The 23,013-nt window shown below is 41.0% G+C and overlaps 1 protein-coding gene and 1 long non-coding RNA gene across 4 annotated transcripts in view; one reads left to right on the top strand and one right to left on the bottom strand.

Moving 5' to 3' along the window:
• The window catches only part of LOC6529874 (neurogenic protein mastermind), a 66,880-nt gene that overhangs the window by 5,963 nt on the left and 37,904 nt on the right, over positions 1-23,013 (top strand). For 2 of the 3 annotated variants that reach the window (XM_039373215.2, XM_002090795.4), the window contains one exon: positions 12,465-13,507. In XM_039373215.2, the coding sequence (XP_039229149.1) occupies positions 12,782-13,507 (726 nt within the window). In that variant the 5' untranslated portion in view covers positions 12,465-12,781. Of the gene's footprint in view, positions 1-11,503; positions 11,841-12,464; positions 13,508-23,013 lie in introns of those variants that run through there. The other variant, XM_039373214.2, reaches the window with a different exon arrangement.
• Positions 1,279-10,698, bottom strand: LOC120321208. Its single transcript, XR_005560794.2, has 2 exons — positions 3,578-10,698; positions 1,279-2,974 (listed from the first exon to the last, which is right to left on the bottom strand). It is a non-coding gene; the product is annotated as an uncharacterized LOC120321208 (long non-coding RNA).

The following is a 23,013-nucleotide window of genomic DNA, read 5'->3' as shown; positions in this document are numbered from 1 at the left end:
TATATGTGCACACCGATTGTCTGTATAGTATATAAATAAACATTTTTATAGATTTCGAATTGGCTTTGGCAAATAAACTGGTTTAAAACATCTGGCAACAATTGTAGATCCATAAAATGCGGAGATACTTTCGATTGTGACGCTGGGCTGTGAGCAGTGGAAACAGCGAGTGAAACCACGAAGAATAGAGTGAATTTCGAGATTCCTTATAAATGCACTCATTAAGTTCACTTGGCATTGCCATAATTACTATACCCGCCTAAGTCCGCGGTGCCCTCTTCACTCGACGAGGTTTGTGTTAGTTAGGTCGCCCTGTGGCTGAATTAGACTTTCACTTTTTCCGTGCTTTTGTTTCAAAGAAACAATTTTGTGTTGCCTTCTTATTGTTTGTTGTTTGCGCTGCGCCGCTACTCTGATATCGAAATTACGTAAAGATGAATGGCCACCCATTGTATGGCCCACGGAATTTTGAACGCGGGTGGGAGAGGTCGTTGATCGGGCAGATATAGCGGGGATAACTGGGGTATCTGGGTATCTGGCGGGGATCTGTCGCAAGCCACAAACTGGTAGTCATCTTGTTGAATATGCAATGCAAGCGTTTCAGGTAATGAGATCCGTCTCCGATTCATCTGGGGCCAGTTGGAATCAAGACCCCCCGTTTTTGGGGTCGTACGATCCGCTGCGGGAGAACGGAACCGATAAGGGAATCTATTCTATATGCGCATGTATAAACAATCCAGTACTGAAATCTATTTATGTAGTGGCACACTTATACAGCGATTGTCTATAAGTACCAATTTATGGGTACATACATACGATTTGGGGAGACTTTGTAAAATGGCTCGGCACTCGTAGATATTCACTGTTTCTTAAGTTCACCAAAATGTACCTCATTGAATGAGGCCTCTTAATTTATAGTTTGCATATTCAACTTTTTATAAATTAATGGAGAAAGCAATGAACATATAACACTTACCAGTTGCATATGCAATTTTAATTGAAATCAATATTCATAATGGTAGAATAAGCACCAAGCCACTTGAAACACGTTACTTCAGTAAGCAAATAACCGTATCTATTAAATATCCCTTACATGACGGAAAATCGACCTTAGTCATGCAAAGCATTATTTGTCTAAGCAGGAAAATCACTTTCCATACATATATTCATGTACACATGTACATATGTACATATACATATGTACAAGGAGCAACTGGGATTCTTGGGGAACAAAAGCAAAGTTCAGAATTGCCTGCCGAATGTCACATTCGATTAATGTTTGATGATTGCCTTCCGATAGCGTTTCAATTGATGTCAGTTGTCAACATAATTAATTGCGTGTACACCTTTGCAAACACACGCACATATGGCTCGAAATTGAGGTGAGAAAGAGACTCGATTGACAGTGGCAAACTGCAAAGGAAATATGAACACTGAGAGAAAAGCTAGAGCAATATTTGTAAACATTTCTCAAGCCACATTCGTAATCGGAATGTATTCCAATCCCTTAAGCCTTGTATTTTAATAACAATGACTTTTTACTGCATTTTCTTAATAACAAAAGTATCCATGAAGAACACATTGATTTCTCTCTGTGCATTGATCTCTACTACCCCTTACGGTTTCTCGGGCTAACTAAACTCGGTTTCGAATCAATCAAGGCTAAAACCTGGCCACACACACATCAACGTCCGCAGAGCCATCGTTTCAGATTTCATAGGAAAATGCTTTTGGGTGGGAAACGCAACGGCAACAATAATATCATGTAGATGGAAGAAGGGGATAAGAAAAGACCGTAACGAAAATGGAAGTCAATTTATTAACTAAAAAAAGAAGTTTTGGAAAACTGGACAACCGAAAGAGACCGCCTTTGTGTTTGTGTGTGTTTACGGAAAGGGTGTGCGTGTGTCGGCAATTTTTGTTTTCTTTGCCGTTGGGTTGTCAACGTTAATTAATCAATCATTGTACGAAATCTCGACTTGAACATTAATCATTTAAAATCACAAACTTTAAATTGGGATACGGGGAAAACAGAATGTTTGGGGAAACACTCAACTTTTGCAAAAATCAAATTGCCTGGAAAAAGGGTGAAAAAGGTGGAGAATATGTTGAATATGAAATTTGCTAGGCAGAAGGAGCCCTATCTCTGTTTGGCTTGTTTTTGTTTGGTATTCTTTACTTGATTTTATACCCTGCACACCGAGATTACGTAGGGTATATTGTTTTTGCGTAAGAAAGAAAAATATATCATGATTGATCATTAAAATCAATCTGATTATAATTCGGAAACAAAATGTAATCAGTAATAATCTATGTAAAGAAAGCATGCTCTCAAAATCCTGACAAGTCCTTAAAACTTTAGTGGTAGTAAAAAGTGCTCCTCTAACTCTAAATGGCTTTGTTAAAAATTCCTAATGCACTTTTTTATACTCTTGAAATTAAGTCTTAAGTGAGATGAAATTCTAAAGAGCTCCGTTTGCCAACTGTCGGTTACTAGCGGGTATCGCGTTGGTCTAACCTGAAGTGCTTAAAGCGCTCATTCTTGTTTTTTATTATTATTATTCTTTTTTGCCACTCAACACGTTTTCTGGTTCCTTCTTTAGGTGTATGGGTGTGTGCTTGAGCATGCGGCCGCACTTGTGCCACGTACAACAAGAACAACAACCATACCAGCGAGAAAAGTTCATTTGAATGCTTTTCTTTTATGCCCCGCGAGATACACAAAATAATCACACAACAATTTTTTTTTTTTGGTACCACTTGACTATATTCTTTAAAATTTCCCCCCAAAAAAAATACGAAAATATACGAAAGGATTAATGGGGAAAATAACTCCTTGATCTCCCAACAAGATTTCCACTTGGTTTTAATTGGGCCTTTTTAATGGAAACCTGCAGCCACTTGATTCATTACATATTTATGTCCGAATTCCTTATACCCTTGTGGATTTGCATTTCCAAGCAAATGAATTCAGCTAAAAGATTGGCAAAGGAAATTTCCATTTCAAGATTGTCAATTTATGGGGCAGTTGGGAGGTGCGAACAGGTCTTGAGCAACAATGATCGAAATGTCAATACACTTTTCTCAGTTATTATGGAAAGTTTTCTTATCGCTATTTGTGCGTACTTTGAAGGCATATAAAAATTACAATAACATTTGTGTGAAGCACGTGGAATTTACTATTCACTACTTTATTGAGTGGTTGGAATGATGTTTAGACATTGGTGGAGATAAATAATTTATTGTTTTGACCCTAATTATCTACAAATGTATATGTTTGCTTAGTATAAAAATTTAGTGCGTGATTTTAAGCTAATATTTAAGTAATGGCTGAAAGTGCTGATTTTATTTTAATAGATTTTGTTGTAAGTCAGTTAGTTCTAAAAATGTTAAAAATAATATTTTTATTGAGTAACATTTAGTTGTTTTTTAACTCTCATAAATAAATGGATAAATAGTTTGAATAGAACTGAATAACAATATTTCTGGGCAGGATAAATATATCTTTATCTCGATCCTGCACTCACAAAGATACATTCGCATCACTCATGGAGTTTTTGGATGGTCAGGGGCTTACGTCGGTTTTGTCGGTCGCACAGGGGTGGTGAAGGGGGTTTCTGATGCTGCGCTATTGTTGCTGTTACTGCTGTTGCTGCTCGCTTTTGTCGACGACTGCCGTCCGAGCGGCCTGCATGTGTCACACTGTACAGCGTACATCGCTCTCTTTGTTGCATGGGTATTGGTAGTGCAACGACCTGTGACAAAAAGCCAACAACAACTTGGGCAGCAGCAGCGCAGGAACATCAGCAGCACCAACCACACCAGCAGCAACAACAACAGCAACAGCCCACAGGAACAACAGCAACAGCAATAACAAAGTGTGACGCAGGGATGTTGTTACGTGCTGAGAGAACAAAAGAGAGAGCGCGTTTTGGGGTACAGCTGTTAACGAAACTCCCACGCTGCCGCCTCTGTTGCTGCGCCGCTACCGCGCTGTCGGCGTCGCTGTTTTGTTGGACATTTTGTGCGGCTTCCCTTCGATTTTTGTTGCTGTCATCGGTTTTTTTAAAAAATGGGGTCGAACTTGCTTAGCTAAAAACTAATACTTTTTCACTTAAGAATCACTATCTTCTAATCTAAACAACGACGAGTTATTATAATTCGCTACACAAACCAAACTTTGGGGACTAGGTATAGCCCCTATTATTTACATATTTCACTGCAAAACTAAATGTCTACATAAGTCATATATTGTATACATCAGAAGTTATGATATTTGATATTTGTTCGATATTTGAATCGTTAATGGCATATGTGTACTTCTATAAACATTGGCTTAGACTGTTCTTCTTCGACCAGTTTTACTGTATTTCTGTTCATCTTCCTCGTTCCTTTGCTGCGTTTAATTTGTTTGCGCTTACGAGCCTGGAGCGTTTTTGGTTGCATCTACTAAGTAACCGAGGAAAATAGAGAAAAGAAAAATACTAGAAAAATGGGAGAAATGTTTTCCCTGAAATTGCTTTTGTTGTGTACACAAGACCAAGGGAAAACAGGTTGCCAAGAAGAAAAAAGAGATGGGAAATGGTGAGCGGGAGGGCGATATGAAGCTGCATGCTGATGGACTGAACTTCATTAATTAGCCTCATGAAATGCGCCTGCTAAACACGCCTTAATTACTGGGTCAAACATTGTATCTGTGTGTTTGCATCTTGTATCTCAGCGGTTGTGTGTGTATGCGAGTGTGTGTGTGTGTGCATTTCCGGGCACTCGAACATCTCGTTTAGTTCCAATTTGTTCAAATATAAACGCCACTCGCAGCATGAATTAATTAACGTTAATCAACTTTCGCGCCCATAAAACAAAATAAATAGAAAACTAGAAAATGTTTTGTGGGCACAAGACTGTCTAAATGGCATTTCGTACTTAGAAAACCATCTTAAACATGTATTAGTAAGCGTGGAATTGGCCGTTTATTAATTAATTAATATGTTGGATGTTCTCTAATTCGTAAAAACAAAACAAGGAAGTTAATATCTAAGAAGGAAATGCGATGGTATAATGCTAATTATAAGCATTTTTATGTTAAAGCTTCTACTAAATGTGGAAATCTTTTACAGTCGTTAGTTTTAATGCTGTTTATGAAAACTAGCAAATATAACTTTTCAAGTTATTCCACGAGTTAAATGTTATAATTTTATTTGTTTTCAGCTCATCGCTTAGCGACAATTTCATGGCTTTCAGCCATCGTCACGTGTAGCTCATAAATATTTAAGCGCAATATAAAAGGGGATTTGGGAGTGCTGAAGGGGGTTGGGGGTGGGGGGCAGATGGGTAAAGCAGAGACCGGACCCCGTTTAATTTTTTATTTGTTTTCCTTTTTTTATAGTTTTCCGCGCGCTGTTTGTTAATTTAGCAAAAAGCATTGCGAAACGACAGACAATTTAAGACTTCATTAGCGGGACCGGCGAGTGAGGGGTTAATTCTGGGGCACAAAATGAGGGGACAAGTGGTGGGGATGGAACCGGAAGAGCAATTGTGGGTTCGACTTGGAGGATACGAGCGACAGGCTCTCCTCGTCATGCCTCGTTCCGCACTGAGTCCTTTCGCGGATTACTCGCACCTGCCCAGGTACATTTACATTTAAGTACCAACACACAAATGTATGTATGTTTGCAAAAGTCCTCAAGAGCGCTTCAAATAATGGCATATCCTTGCTAAAAACCGGTTTTCTACTGTGGACTCAAGATACTTTGTAGGCAACTGATCAAAGTAAAAGCATTTCGTTTTATTGCACAGAATTATCAAGCACTTTACAGAATAATGCAAAGGCTTCAAGGGCTGACACACTATAATCGAATTTATAATATGTATATGTATTTACTTTAACCCCACGAACGTATTGAATAATTTTGAATCGTTCAAAAAGTGGTACGCTCTTCGGCAATCGTGTAGCATGAAAACAGAAATAGAAAATTAATTAAAGTTGGCAGGCAGTCAGGCATTTATTCATTGTCCTATTCGTTTTATGGGTTTTCCGTCCTTTCCTCCCGTGGAAAGTCACCCCTGCGAGCAGAAGATTCGAGCGGCATTCTGCAGAAGAGCCTCAGCGAGTGGTTGGCCGTTAAATTGTTGTACAACATGGGTTAAATGGGTGCAGGCAGCTGTGCAGAGACGGGTTCCAACGAGTCGAGAGGAGTGCGTTCCTATATGATACATAGCTGGGCAAACAAAAATTCAAAGCATCAACCATCGAGAACTATAAGCAATATATGCTTTAAGCAATGTAAGAAATAAATTCGCAGTGTCCACGTTTCCATTTGATAACAACATAATTATAGGAACATAATGACCCCTTGATAACCCCTTATCTTATTGTATTTTCAAGTCATCACATGACTTCCGCAAATATTGGGAATTTGTCTTGTTTAAACAGGCCGTAATCATAATGAACTCTTTAGTTATTGAAGATTGTATATTGTTCTTTGGATTTCTGTTCCTGCGTCGTTTTAGTATCCAATAGTATCTGTCGAGTTAAAAACCACAAGATTCCTTCGAATCCTTTGAAGTATCTTATGTTTTCAGTGGCGGGTAATGAAGTAAGTGCCCGGCATGTTCGAGAAATCGCCCAGTTGTAGTTGGGGCTCTTTGGGATTGGGAGCTCAGAAGGAGTAGCCATACAATGGTCTCCTCTTTTTCCTCGACTACTTTTTGTGCTAGTTTGAACAACCGGTTCCGTTGCCGTTGTGGCTTTTATTTCGTATTGTGTTGTTGCCTTATTGCGAATTTTCCTTGTTCGTGAGAGTGTGTATGTGCATTTGTGTGTGTTGTGTTGTGTGTTGTGTATCCCGCTGGTGGGGCACTTGCCACTTTAGCATTTTACCACTGTACCGGCAGGCTGGATTTTCTGAGCGCCGCATCGCTGGTGGCATGGAACAACAACAGTGGCGCCCTCTGCAATGTTGCAGCAGCATCGACGATAATGTTGCATGTTGCAGCTGTTGCAAGATACTCCCCAACTCCTCTCAGCCCCACCATGCCCTACTCCACAAAGAATCGCACGACATCTGTTTCGGGACCTGTTGTTGCTGCGATTGCCGTTTGATGTTGCTGGAGGCGAAGTTGCTGCTGCTGCTGATGTGTTGCTGTTGTTGCTGCAGCTGCAGCTGGCCAACAATTTGCATCTACTTGTGGGCTTTCCTCGATTTTTATTTATACATCATGGCGAATGCTTGCGGTTTCGCCCTGCGTGTGAACTAAAATCCTGCGATTCAATGTGTTATCTTCTTTTCGAAATGATATACTATAGAATCACAATTTAGCTGAGAAAAGTAAAGCCAGAGATGGCATTTCCGGTTTATTGAGCGGCTTGTGTAAATAAAATACTTTGGCTCATTTTCTTATCAATTAATTATACAACTGGGTCGTATTTCATTTTATGCACGTTTGCAAAACAAATGATTATAATTATATTGCTATTAAAGTATAATACATTTGAAGCTTATTTTTATAACACATAAACTAATAGAGAAAGAGTACAAATAGTAATAATACTTTTGGCTGCTATATTTATATTATTTCCCTATAATTAACCCCATTATTAATATTTAATAACTTTAACAGCTTGACCATAAATCGGTAAAACTGCACAATTTACGGGAAAGCCAAATTAATACGATAGCATTTGGGTAAACATAGTACACGATTGGAGTTTTCCACAATGCGCATGTGCAGAGACAATCAAGTTAATTGCACTGAGATGTTGGTTCTGTACTTTCCACCCAAGCACCACCCCCTTTTCGAATAACTACCCCCCGCCACACCCCCTGCGAAAGCAACATAGCCATCTACTTTTCTCCAGCGCTTTCTGCGGTTTGGCTTCAAAATTTTCCTTGATTTTCCCTCAGTCTGCCGCTCGCCTTTGTCCCGGCCGGATGGCTTGGATTTTGGCCCGGACATCCAGGGGGGCGGCACTCCGAATTTCGGGGGCGTGGCTCTGGGCGGAAAATTTGTGCGAGCTGTGTGCTTGCCGGGCTATTCGATGGTTTTTGGCTCGAAAAGCGGATCTTTCTCGCAATTCGGATTAGGCGCCCAGCGCTGGCGAGCCATAGAGGAATAGAGAAAGAGAGCTTTTCCAGGCCAGACAAACGAAAAGTGGAAAGTCCACCTTGGCTTTTCCGCCCCAGCTTTGCTTTGCTTTCTCCGGCTGCTTGCAGCCTGTTAGTTTCCGATAAAATTGACTTTTTGTCGCCGCCGTCGTCGTTTGTCGTTCTCTTTGTGTTGCGTTTGTCGTTAGTCGTTGGTTGTTAGTAACTTGGCTAGTTAGTTGGCTTGTCGCTTTCGTCACTGGAGGCGGCACCATTTTGTTTGGCGTCGTTTTCTCATGGGCCAACAGACGTTTCAGCCAGCCGACGACTTTCAGCCATCTTCGCCGCTTCTCCATTTGCAATAAAATGTATCTTCTCGCCGGTCGCGTTTAAAACCGCATTTTTTTCGGCTTGCGATTGGAAACGCAAGCGGTTTTTGCAGCTACCAAATTAATTCATTAATTCCAATGCTGACGGGCGTTTTATGATCAGATTAACAGATAAAATAGTACTGCATGAAATTATATAAGTAGCTTCGATGCTTACGTCAATTTATTATTAAAATGCAAATGACATAAATATTAATACTATTTGTGGCTACATGTTGAAAAAGTTGTATTGTTCCGATGTTTGTTTTTTTTTTAGTTATTTCTATTGATAGATAAAATACAATGCATTGCAATCCCAACTCCGCCTGTACCATTATTTTTTTAATACAAGATAACGTGATTGATATTACTAATCAAACTTCAACAACTTATTTTCTGTATTAAAATTCTTTATGCATGTGGTTAAGTCATTAGAACATTAAACTTTGTTTAACTTATTATGACGTTTCATAAAAACGTCATCAACGCTTTTGTGAATCAAAATTGTATTTCAATTGCTGGGTACAAATAGTTTTCTGTGGAGCTCACAGCATATTCACACAAACACACACACACACTGGCGCATGGAAACAAAATAAAATAGTTCGCTCTTGTGCTCTCTTCGCAGGCATAACCGTTTTGAGCACTAACAGCGGCGGCTGAAAACGCACCACAATCGCGCTGCTGCCGGCGCTGGGCGCCTGTTCGTTTTTGCGATAGACGCGCGACGTAAGTCGCCGCCGTTTCACTTCTGGCTGTGTTTCGGATTCAATGCGATTCCGCATCAAATGCCGCACGCTGTTTTTCGGTTTTGGGCGCTGCGAGAAACGCGAGACGGACTACCGTCCGTTTCTGTCGCGTTTCTGTCGTCGCCGGCGATTTTTTAATTCGTGCCGATTTTGCAATGTTTTCGTGTCCGCCGGTCGATGTTAAAGTCCCACGGAAGCTTTAACAGTGGACCTTCGTGTTTTTCTCTCTCACTCTAAAACTGTTACTGCCTGTGTATACAAATATAGTGCTCTCTCTTGTTGGCGCTCTATTTGGAATTGAGATCATTGGGTAAAAATCTGTGAGATAAAATTGTACTGGATTTATGTACAAATTTGAGGAGCATTAAATGCTGAGGATGAATTTTTCATTTATTCAATATAATTAAATGAAAATACTGAAATTATGTTATGTATGGATTTTTAAAACAAATTGTTAGAGCAATGAGATGTAATAATGAAATGTGTTTTAAACTACAAAACTTATTATGCGTTCGGTAAAATATTAAGTTATATTTTTATAAAATTATACGATACTTTTTAAACACTTTTTTCATTTGCAATTTTCTTTCCGCTGTACCTAGAAATATGTTCCTGTGACACTGAATCACTTTGCAGTTTTTCCTCATAAGTTATCTCACTCGCCTCCAATCGTAATAAAATGTTAATGTCGAGACATTAACAGAAATAATCACAAGCTTCATAAAGTTTTCGCTTCTCAAGAAAGTGTCTTTTCTTTTCTTTCGATTGGTTTCTGCGCTCCAAAATGAAAACGGTTTTCTGAAGTTCGCTGCCGAAATTTAATGATATCCCAAGAAAACCAAGAAAATTCCACTCCCCTTAAGAATGGCGCGGCTCTCGATAACTCTTTTCTTATCTTGCTATCACTTAAAGTTTTGGTTTTTGTATTTAAAATGTTTAGTTCGTAATTTCTTTATAAAAGATTATTTCATTTGGAAGTTAAGAACATTTAAGATTTGTTTCCGCAGATTTCAAATTTCCGCAAATGAGAAGCATTTCGTGATTACGTGTGTTTTTGACTCATTTAGTTGTCTTTCCCTTCTATTTGACACCTACCTCAATGGGTTAACGGAGTTTTGTTTTTTAATTAAACCCAGTAGCGAAAACAAAAACAACATTAGCAAAGAATAGCAAACAAATCGCTCTTCTATAAATCGCTGACCTTTTTTTCATCCCTGAGATTCCGTGACGTGAGATTTTGTCTTTGCTCTTTCACTCAGTTACTCTCACTCACTTAATTGCACTCACTCGTTTACAACATTGTTCTGTACACTCCATAACATAACTTGCTTTCTCGCGCAGAGGCAACAGCCCTGCTGTCTCGCTCATTCGCACTCGCCAGTTGCCTTCTCGCTCCCCCAGCCACCCACTCTCCCGTTCGGCCGCTTTCTCTGCCTGCAGTTGCTGCGCGCCTGCTATTCGGTTCGGCCGAACCGCCGTTCGCTTGTATGCGAGTGGATTATTGTTTTTGTTTCGAACGCGAGTAAAGTCGCGCTGGCGTTTCCACCAAAGGTTCCCCATTTTTCGACTTGAACTGAAGGCCCAAAACCAGTTTCCACTGCAGCCGAGGAGTTTGGGCTTAGGGTCTTGGCTTAGCCTTCTCATCTCGCCTCTTGTTTACAGCTTAATTTGCCTGCATCACCCCGATGGTTCCACCCCCTTTCATCCACGTGCCGCACAGCCTATAACAGGCAGGCTTCCATAAAAGGGACAACCGCGAAATACTATATTGTATTTAATTGAAAATTAAATCATAAATAAATCAAAACGTAGCTAAATATATTTTTTCCACATTAACAGTATATTGAAAACATTTTTTAAGTATATGTTGTATAAATACAAATAAATAAAAGATAAAATATATAAATACATATAGATAAATAAAAATACTTTCTTTTACTCGAGGATAAAGCATTATTTAAAAAGTTTAGTTGGTTTTAAGATTTTAAAATCTTGATATTAAAGATAAGATAACAAAAACTAGAATAATAATAACTTTGTAGGGCTCTCCTGTATTGCCCATCAGTCATAAGTTGCCAAAGGTTTTCTGCTCATTTGCGCCTCTGCAACATCCAAAGTTCGTCGTCGGCTGTCGTTCGCTGTGGTGGTGGAGCCCATGTAGCTCCACTCGGCGCACTCGGCACCACCGATTACTCGGCACCGTCCAAGCCCACAGCCAAGCCAAGCCAAGCCATTGAAAGCACCACCGAGCTCCAACCGCTCGCCGTGTGCCAACCGCTCTGCTCCGTCCATCAGTCATTCATTCAACCGCCAGACGCGGCGCAGGCCAGTTGTGTTTGTTGTCAGTCTCTCAATCCCGATTCCGATTCCGATTTGACGTCGATTCCATTTGGCTTTGTTTTGTTCCGTTCTGTTCTGTACTGTTCTCTGCTTCTCGCCTTTTCGAGACACGCGAATGCGAATGTGTATAAGAAAACGCGCAACGGCCGCTCGCGTTTTGCCAGCGATTATTGGCTTTAATCAGCTTTGCCTGATTCACTGAGCAAAAAGACGTTTATAATTAAGTACAGAACAAAGTTAGCTCATAAAGACGAATATGGACCAACCTAATAGGATGATCAATACGAGAACCACTTAATGTAAAAAAAAACGACTTCTCCGATACTTTTCTCAGTAAAATAAAGAATAATAATTAAGAACAAAAATTTTCTCACTGTAAATTCGCCTTAAAAACTCTTATCAATGGTGGAGTTTTCGTCTCTAGAAGTTCAGCCTACGTTGTATTGTAAATACTTTTATTTTTTAAGTTTTTCTTTAAATGTTGAAATACAACTTTTTAGTGGGGGAATTTTTTCAACTGTAGCTTGCATTGTTTTTATCAGTTTCTGGAAAGTGTGTTTGTCGATCTACTTTGTTTTTAATTTGTTGTGGTTTCTACTATAAGGTACTCGTATTGACATCACTCATATGCTCTCTCTTTCTTTCTTTTTATTGCTCTCACTTTCCGGTTCTTATCGTTTCGTACGTATTTAGTTTAGCTTCGAACTGATCTACAATCGCCGAAATTTAAGTGGAAATGCGACTGGTGCATAGCGTAAATATGACCTTGGGACAGATAACCAGCGGGAATTTTGAACTAGTATATTAGTATAGAAATTGATTAATATTTGGGAGCTAAAGTAATTCTTTTACTTTTGGCTTAAGATAGATTTAACAACAAAAAACATAAAGCTAAAGCGTTGCTTTTCATTTTCTTTTTGCAGGACTTGCCACAGGATGTGGACTTGGTTTTCTTGTGGCTGCTTTCACCTGCCGCAGCAGCGATATTCCTAACACCTCTCCGCGTTGAATAGGCATTTCCGGTCGTGCAGCGCGGAAACAGCAGCAGCAATCAGCAGCGCTGCCAGCAACAACAGACGATATCAGATATAGACAACCTATATACACGCATATATATTTATTCGCCGCCGCTGTCGCCGCCTTGTTCTTCGCGATTTCGTCGCCGTCAGCGTTCGTCGCCGACTGAGACGAAAGCTGCGAAGCAACGAGCGCCAGCGAAAGCCTCACCACGGACGCATTTATGGATGCGGGCGGCCTGCCAGTTTTCCAGAGCGCCAGCCAAGCAGCCGCCGTCGCCCAGCAGCAGCAACAGCAGCAGCAGCAGCAACAACAGCAGCAGCAACATTTGAATCTCCAGTTGCACCAGCAACACTTGGGCCTCCACCTGCAGCAGCAACAGCAGCTGCAACTGCAACAGCAGCAGCACAATGCCCAGGCGCAGCAACAGCAGCAGATCCAAGTGCAGCAGCAGCAGCAACAGCAACAGCAGCAGCAGCAACAACACTCGCCCTACAATGCCAACCTGGGAGCAACAGGCGGCATTGCTGGAATCACTGGCGGCAACGGAGCTGGCGGCCCTGCGAATCCAGGAGCGATTCCCTCCGCTCCGGGCGACACTATGCCCGCCAAGCGGATGCCGGTCGTCGATCGGCTGCGACGCCGCATGGAGAACTACCGCCGCCGGCAGACGGACTGCGTGCCACGCTATGAGCAGGCCTTCAACACCGTCTGCGAGCAGCAGAACCAGGAGACCACCGTCCTGCAGAAGCGCTTCCTCGAGAGCAAGAACAAGCGAGCGGCCAAGAAGACCGACAAGAAGCTGCCTGATCCCTCGCAGCAGCATCAGCAGCAGCAGCACCAGCAGCAGCAGCATCAGCAGCACCAGCAGCAGCAGCATCAGCAACACCAGCAACACCAGCAGGCCCAAACCATGTTAGCCGGACAGCTGCAGAGCAGTGTTCATGTGGTAAGTTTAAAGGACTCGCTGTCCTTAGTTTTAGGCTCGTATTTACTTTTGGGTAAAAATATTCCGGGTATTGTATTTCACATCTTTGGAATTCTGCCATTGATTACACTGCCTTGAAATTAAAATACTATGTTACAACAAGTCAATTACAGGTGGCACCTGTAAATTATGATGAAAATAGTTAGGGAATCTCAGTAGAATGTGTATTGCTTTTAGATTCAATGTTAATAAATCCCTTAACAAGCTACATTATTGCAAAAGGGTAAAGATTCAAACTTAATATATCACTAATATTAACGTCTGAAGAAGAAGCTAAGGCGAATTGTTGAATAATGGATAATAACAGTGATTTACAAAGAGTTTACAAAAAAAAAACCAATAAGTTTATGGAAAAAAGGTCAGGAAAGTGAAACCTCTAATTTCAAAGTACATATATAAGTGCGTAAAAAAATGGTAAATGGGTGAAATAGGAGAAATGGGTAACCTTAAATTACTTCTATTCAATCACATAATCGTAATTTAATCCTTGGCGGAAATTCCCCGCCATAGACCCATCAAATTGTGATTTACATTCCATTTGGTTTGACGGACATATCGGTCGCCCGCGCAAGATGAGATTGTGAAATGGATTTCGAATTTCATTGGCGTTTCAAAAGAGCTTGGGATTATCGCGGCGAATGCAAATGCAAATCGCATCCAGCAGATACGCGTCTATGGCTATGGGTATCTCATCAAGGCACAGTTGCCTCACATTTGAGCTGGTGCAGTCCGCGGTCTCAAAAGAGCAGCGAAAAAAATACGAAGCCAGCAATCCAAGCGGAGAATGCACGTACATACATACATATATACACAAAATAATAATGAGGTCAGCGATTTTTTGTTGTGGTGTTTTTCTTTTTGTTGTTGTCGATTTTGTTGTATTTTTGTGTGCGAGTGTGCTGGATTTTTTTTGTACTCTTTCGGTTTCAGTTCAGTTTCACTCACACACAGCTCGCATTCGAACTGCGCCGCCAACTTGTAGCTACAAGATACATTCGCTGTAGCTACAAGCAATTGTAGGTACTACTTAGCTGACTTTTTGACGTTCCTTTGGCTGCATTTGAAAAATACCTTGAACAGCGCAGCACAGCACATCAGCAGTAGCAGTGGCAGTACCGCAAAAAAGTTGGATATACTTGTGTATACAATTTTGCGAATGAAAAGATTTTTTTTCTGAGTGAGTGATGCAAGCCGCGATTCTCGACGGCCTCTGGCTTATATAATTGTTAGTTCTGTCGACAATCCGTCAAGCGACCCCATCACAGCTTGTAATTACCACAGCCAGCTCGAACTCGAGATACTGATTCTGATTCAGAATCCGTCTCGGAGTTTCTATTTCTTTTATCTGGGCGACTTGAACGCGGAACGTGAGTTATTCCTCAACTGGCTACCGCACTACCGCACTACTGAGATCTGTTCAGTTCAGTTCAGTTAAGTTCGGTACGGTTCGGCGTGGATTGGAGTGGAAAAGTTTTTCCGCATCCGCCTGGCCAAGTCATTTGTGTCGTTTGGCACTGCTACCGTGCTGTGCGAAGCCCCTTCGTTTCCCATCAGCACGTAATTATTCATCGCTGACTGGTAGTTGCTGATGATTTGTCCCCCTTCACTTGAATTCTTTTCATATGCAAAAAGTGGATTTGGCTCGGCCCGCGGCTAAGGATGAGGATGCTTCGGCATAGTTGCGGTCTTTCAGAGAAAACATTTGTACACACATTAAGTAATTCATAATGCAGTCTTCTAATTAACTTACTAAATGCAGACATATTTCGTTTCCGCATCTGTGTGCAATCAAAATTATGCTGATGCATTGATGGAATTATTTTAAAGTCTTTTGAGACGTGACTAGTTCGTATTTTACTGCCCAAATAGTGGCATCTTTTTCAGATTTTACTGTTTTGTAGTTAGTCCATAGATCCTCATTAATTGGAATGATTTAATTGCTTTCTGATTTCGCCGTTGGCCACTCATCCGTTCCTTTGGCATCTCGCCAGCGATTTAATGATCGATGAAATGGACAGGGAGCGGTTAATCTAAGTTGGCTTTTCACTTTTCATTTCTTTTATTTCTTTTATTTCGCTGCTTTTACGGTTTTGGAAAACTTTTACTGATTGCTGCCGCCGCCTGCGGTTGCCGGTGAAAATCGCTGCAAATTGCGGCCCGCTTGTAGCCGGTGCAACATGCAAAACAAGAAAGCAACATCGCCAGCAGCAACAACAAAACAAAAAGCCAAGTCCAACATATTGTTTATAATGCGTTGTTGTTTGCGTTTTTATTTTATTTGGGAAAGTCGCGTGTTGCAGTTTCTTCTTCAGCTTCTTCTGGCTGCACTTTTTCCCCACTTGCTATATTACATTTTTCTTTCTACTTTGTTGTATTGCACTCATTGTTGCCAATTTTCACTTCACTTTGGGTCGTGTGGCATTTTCTGACAGCCGTCAGTCAGTCAGTCAAAGTCTCGAAGCGCAGTCAACAAAACAAAAGTTGCATGAGCGATCTGCCCCGCCCCCTTTTCGGCCTCCCACCGCCACCGCCACCACACCGACTTTCCCGCTTTTCCGCCTCAACTCCACGCGTAGATTGTTGTTTGTTTCAAGTGCCTCTGCTGCTGCTTCTGTTGTTGCTTTTGTTGTTGCTTTTGTTGTTGATGTTTTCGTTGCTGTTGCATCTTGATTGACAAGTGACAACATATTATTGGCGTATCGTTGCAAGCTTAGATTATTTGTTGCTATTCTAGTTGGCCTGTTGTGGTTGCATTGGCATTGTTTATCGCTCCTTCAGAAGGAAAACGCCTCCGGCCGTGGGCGTGGCCCAAAAAGTTGCTTACATTACGGCGAGCGGGTAATTTATATAAATAGAGGTAGTTAAGGTGAAATTCTACTATAAACATGAGAAAAACTTTTGAATTTCTATAGGGGACCTGTTTTATTTGTCGTTTTGATCAATTGATTACTAGGTACTACACATTGTCTGAAAACAAAGAGATTTCAGTACCCATTTGAAAAGCGATTATAAACTTAGCTGGTAGATAATTCCTCAAGAGCAAGTTTTAATCGCATTTAAAATGTTCGTAGAACTGCATTTCTATATGTAGCATTTAAAGTGCTATAAATATTTTAACAAAACACCTGAATATGTCTGGTTGTAAGTTTAAGAAAAACTACACTCATTGTGCTGCCCAATGTTTTATTTATTACACATTATTCCAAACTTTTCGCCAGGCTTTCTTGTTCAACTTGTTGAAAATTTATGTATTTCAAACATTTTACACATTTTTGTTAAATGCATCATTTATCTTCGCCTTGCCATCGAACTCACAGGGCCAGACCGAAAATGGCCACACCGCCCACTGGGGTGGGGGAAACCCCCCTTCGCCAACCACCCGCCGCCCATGTCTTTGGCCAGGGGATTCACCTAACAGTCTGCACCCCTGGCGTGCTCTGTCTTTTGGCCTAACGAATATATGGAGGGGCTTGAGTGGGTTCAGCTCAGAAAAAAAAACAAAAATATAAAGAAGAAAAGGGGGCTGTAAGTCGCAAAAAGCAGGGGCGTGCAAACAGGAAAGGGGGAAGGCGGACAGCGTGGCTTCAACAAAATCGATTCCATTTCGATGGGAAATGGGCGAAGGCAAACAGCCGAAAAAAGCGAAGGAAACGAATTGCAGACGGAAAACTGAATGCGGCCTGCACTTGACTACAGATGAGGGGGGTACATGGATACATGGATTGATATATGCAGTATATGCATTATATACTGTACATAGCAAATGATGTGCGGGATATACATATAGCAGCCGGCATAAATTATTGCCGCGCTTTCTGGCATAATATGTTGCAAAAGGCAATGCAAATTCTTCAATTCCTTATCATTTATTGCATCGTCTTGGTAATGAATTGCAGCTCAGCCAAGAGTTGTAAAATGAATTGCTTTCATCAAAGCGGTGTCCCTTTTTATATGTTTATTAACATTTAATGCATTTCTGCCATGTTTAGGTTTTATTGCTAATTATAATTTTGTTTACCCTGCTAGTAAAATCATATGGGATCTTGATAAATTAAAAATATAGAGTATTTAGTAGTTCCTATGCTGTTAGTTTTTATTAATATTTTTAAAAAAATATTTTTTAACCAGCACATTGGCGATTTCTTCCACTGTGCCGTTAGCACAATGGGCCAAATTGCGTGTTTGTCACGCATTGCTCATTTCCACTGAAGTTAGAATTTGTGGTATATTACAAATGCACCTCAAAGGTTTCTTTTCTGAGCGTGATATCCTTGTGCACTGCACTGGTATTCAAAAATAAAGCTGCATGAAAAGGAGGAAGTTCGGAGGGCGAGCTGCCAAGCCCACTCACATGCACACCTATATTCACAATGAATTTTGCATCTTTTATTTATTATGTTTGGCAAATTTCATTGCATATTAAAAATGCAATTTTCCACAAGAAGAGGAGCTTTTCCATCGCCCTCCTGCGCCCTCCTGCTTTTCTGCCTTCCTGCCATCCGACCATCCGGCCGTTTATCCTTTTGCCATCCTTCGAGTTTTTCGGGCCGTCAAAGCTCTTTGGGCCCTGCGAGCTTTAAGTTCTTAAGTCTGGCTTTTGTCAATTGTCTTAAACATTTTAATTGCTTTACGTTTGTCGTCGCAAAGTTGTTGTGCCTGTTCTTGTTGTTGTTGCCAGGACAAAAATAATAAACAAGAGAAAGGCGTAACAGAAAATGATGAAATGTTTGCGGAGGTGTGTGTGTGGGTGGGTGTGTGTGTGCGGTTTTGTCGAGTGGCTGGCTGTAGATTTTTAACCCTTAAATAATAATCGCCTGGTAATCGCACTTATTTTTCTCCTCCGTTTTTATTTAGGGATTTTCATTGCGTTGGCAGGGGGAACTCATTCTCGTTTTTTTTTATTTTGCGAGCCATCCACACATCATCAGCAAAACAAACCAGGCGGAACTTCTTCCCCTTTTCGTCCTTTGCTTTTGCTGTTGCTCTTTCGCTCTGCCCTTTTAAATCGATAAACTCATTTTGAAGTTGTGCCCACACACACACATGCACACATACGCGATATGTGCCCGCTAGGAAAACACACAGATACACACGCTAACTTGAATACACTTTACTTACTTTTATTTTCAATAAGCCTACTTACAGCCCACATGTACAATTGCCCAGCATTATGAAGATTTCTCTCATTCTGCGACATATATATTCCATAAAGTACAGTGTATTTTGGCTAATTAATTTGATTTGAAAAGGATGGCAGACAAGAAGATGTTGTGCATTCTCGATGAGTGGCAAATATTTGTGGAATCTTCAGCACTTGAACGCTTTTCACTTGAAATGACCAGTTCGTTTCGATGGGAATAGTTAACCCTTGAATGACGCCAGTCAGGCGCCATTCTCGGCTTCCTTTATGCACTTTGGCATCCACATCCATATCCATATCCACTTCCACATCCACATTTTCGTCCGCGTCCTCCTCCTGGTCCTCGCCGGCATCCCAAAGGATGTCGAGGTCCCCGGGCTTGCATTCAATTTGTGTGTCGATTACATGAAATGAGCTCCGACCCGCTTGGCCGGGAAATGGAAAAGCTGATGAAGAGCGGGTTTTATATGCAAAATTAAGCCAAACACGGCTCGTGTGTCAAAGGCAAATGTGCTCGATTGATTTGTCCGGCCATAAAAACAGTCCAGGGAATGCAAATGGAGCTGGGAAATTGGTAATGGTAATGGTAATGATAATGGCATTTCGGAAAGATGATTTTCAAAGTTAGTTATGTTAATTACGGCATCACATTTAATCTGCTATCATATACCTATATAGTCTGAAAACAATACAATTCACTCTAGTTACAAATGCCACAGCATTAGCCTTCATAAATGATTAATGAGCTCATATCATGGTATGTTGATAAATTAAAATATGCTTTTAAAAATCACCCCTATGCGACAGTGCGCTTTAAAATGTATTAAGTTTTACCCTCACCGAATTGATTTATTGTCTGTGCCACACTTTCAAATCAATTCCATTAAACTTTCAGAATTGATAGAGTCCGTTTGGGTTATTGATACTTACAGACATACTTTTGCAGCTCACCTAAAATTTTTAGATTTATCAACTGCAATCTTATCCTCCTGATAAAGTCCGGTTCATCCCTAAAATGTGTATATGTATTACACCAGATTTTTTCCATCACAGATTCGCATACTTTCATCATGTTTGGCTCTTTCCGTTTTCGACAACCACCCTTCGAAATCAAACCACCCCCACCCCCCGCTGTTTAGCTTGTGTCTATAACGTTCTGCCAATAACCATAACGATTTTGTCCGTGCAACATGTGACATCAACAACATCATAACAGAGTCTAAAACGAAGCCAACACCATTGATTGCTTGATGTTTTTCCCTTACCAACCGTTTTCATTTGCATTTGCTCCCCGTATTTAACGTTCATGAGATTCCGTTTTCTGTTTTCCACCTGCAGTTTTCAATTTGCATGGGAAAACTGGCAGACCCTATACTCTAATGAGCTTCGTGTTGGCAGTGCACCCTGAAATTCCATCTTCTGTGATGCCCACGCGGCGTATACTTAATATACGGCATATGGACAAATGCCTCTCGAAGTGATTAGCGTTTATGGCTAGCAGCCCGAATCCTGGAACAATGGCACTTGACCAAATCCATGGGGGCAAACATTGGTGTACGGCGGGGTTTTTGGGGGGCACTTTACGGGGATTTGTAGAACAGCAACGGCCAGCAGCAGCCGTAGAAAAAAAAACATTTTTCATTACTTTACTGGAGCGGAAATGGCAAATTAACTGCACAAATACACGGCCACGTGTGTGCGTGAAAGCGTATTTGTATGCTCATTTATTCATTACACTGCATGCGCCCCTGACTTGACCCTCATCCCCCCTGCCCCCTCCCCTTCTACCGGCATGTCCATCTGCAACCCCCTTTCACCCGTCTTATTGACTTCAAATGCGAAAAGTCGCTTTTGAGGCAGGGACAAAGTTTACATAGGTGATGATATAGACTTCAACAAGGGTACAGTACTCATTGTTCTTTCTACACATAATCTTTTATATCTGAGTAGTTTTGTACTAAAAGTAGTATTTTAAACTAAGCGATTTAGTTTAGTTATAAACTGTTGTAGAGAATGTGGTCTTTGCTTCTAAAGTTGCATCTATACAAGTGTAATGAAAATATACTTTTGCACTGAACTGAATTTCCCATTTTAACTATTGCTGTTTTAAGTATGCATTAAAAAAAAGGAAGACCAACTACTTAAATATTTATAAGTTACATAAGTAGAAAGAGCAGTTACCAAATTTTTAATTTTAAATTTAAAAATGGGCTCCGAACAAGCTAAATATTAAGTTTGCAGAAAAATCAGCAAAAGTACAATTTAAATAAATCGTATTTTGAACTGCTTATATCACCAGACATAATGAGTGTTACACTTAAATGCGATAAACCATTTTCACCATCATACTGAGTGCGAGTTTAATCGCGCTCGTTGCGTCATTGAGTCGGCCTTTGTGTGCACTGTTGACGTTTTAAAATGTTAAAAATAAATGGGCATTTTACAAAAAACAAAGCGGCTGGCAAAAGGCAAAAACGAAAAACGAAAAGGAGGCGCAACGTCATAGTCATCAATGTCAGCAGTGACGAAATGTTTGCAAATAAACAAAACTCGGCTCCAACAAATAGAAATGTTAAATGAATCGTGGATGTGAGACAATGAGTGTCCATCCGACATGTGGAAAAAGTTTACGTCTGAGTTGGTTTTTTTTTTTCCCCTGTGTGTCGTAGTGTGCTTTTTCTGCCCAGGGTGATACATACACTGCGAGAAGCGAGTACCGAAATCGCCGCCGCCGCCGCCGCCGGAAGTTCAAAAGGTGACAATGAGACAACGAGGAAGGCACAGTCACTGGAACGACTAAAAATGGTGGGATCAAAGGGGTGCCGAGGGGACTTGCAACTGGACAATTGGCGGCAGAATTCACTTGAAGCAATTAAATTTATGAGATTGTTGATTTTGTGCATTTGCGAAACTTTGTCGGCCGATGAAAGCCGAACAGCTGAGACAAAAGGCAAAAGGGTTGCACTCCCCTTTTTCCACCCAACTCGTTTCGTTTCGTTTCGTTTCGTTTCGATTTGATTTTATTTCATTTTTGCAACCATTGAATGTATATGCGAGTATAAGCACACTCAGATAGCTATAAAATATCTTTGGTTCACATTTAAATCCGTAATTTCAATTCCACTTGTCGTGTTTACACACACAATGCATAATTTATAGAAATTTGTCTGCAGAGCGCAGTAGCGACAGAATCGGAGCAGCGGGAGAGAGATAGCCATAGGCGAGCAAGCGGGACAGAGCATGCGGCCTCATATAACCTGAAGCATAGGAACGCACGGCGTGAGCACAGTGGATTAGAAAAGTTCAAATAGAGCCATACAAAAGCATATTTTATATAGATGTTTTTCCCATTTAGAAAAGAAAAATGTGTAGCCTGTTTGGTTCAGAAAAAGTTTCCTAGACTCCTAATCAGAATTCATGGAAACTAGCAGATAAAAAATCTAGAAATGAAATATTAATCATCCACTAAATGAGTGAATCTTCTCTGTATATTCCAACACATGAATCACGGCCCTAAGTAGAATATAACTCTATAGCAAGCTCCTGAAACTCCCTATCCATATTATATGAGTGTTTCATTTGTATCTGGGTATCTGGTGGCTTGCTTAATATTTTAAAGCACCTTTTTTGGGGTTGCAACCTTTTTGCGGATACTGTGTGTCCATGGGGCAACGAGGAGTCGTGGCACGCAGTCTCTTTCAGTCAGTCAGTCGGCAGTCAGCCCCCTTCAACGACCTTCTGCGAACCGGCGCCCATGTCCCATGCCCCAGCCCCATCCCCACTGGCTCACCCTCCTTCCTTCTCAAGTGTCGCATATGGCAGGCAACGTGTGCCCGCTTCCCCTTCTCTCTTTCTCTCCACTTTCCCATGCTCGACCCCCCATTTCTGCGCCTCTTCCCCTTGCTGTTGCTCGTTGGTTTTGAAGCTTCTGCTATGGGGCGCCTCTGTGGTTCCAAAGGGGGGTGACTTGCGAAAGGGGGCGTGGCAGGTCGGTCCCCATATCAGAGCGAGTGCCTATACATGTATTATGGTGTGTATGGCGGTGTGTCTGTGTGTATTTGTGTTAAACTCAACGAAGCTTAAAAGCTTTGTTTGCACCATGAAAGACTTCAATATTTGTAGTCTGTATTCCTCCACTTGATTTCCCAGCCGATGGCATGTAGACCCAAAACACAGGCCCTTCTTTTTATTAGCTTCGATTGAATATAAAATTGGGTATAGATTTCAGTTTTTACATTTAGCAATGGGTATTTTTTAGTTTTGTACACAGCAAACTACAAGTAACATAAAACACTTAAGAAACTGCCATTTGGAAATTAAAACAACA

The sequence above is a fragment of the Drosophila yakuba genome, chromosome 2R, assembly GCF_016746365.2.
Source record: "Drosophila yakuba strain Tai18E2 chromosome 2R, Prin_Dyak_Tai18E2_2.1, whole genome shotgun sequence".
Taxonomy (NCBI): domain Eukaryota; kingdom Metazoa; phylum Arthropoda; class Insecta; order Diptera; family Drosophilidae; genus Drosophila; species Drosophila yakuba.
This window is presented reverse-complemented; position numbering and strand designations above follow the sequence as displayed.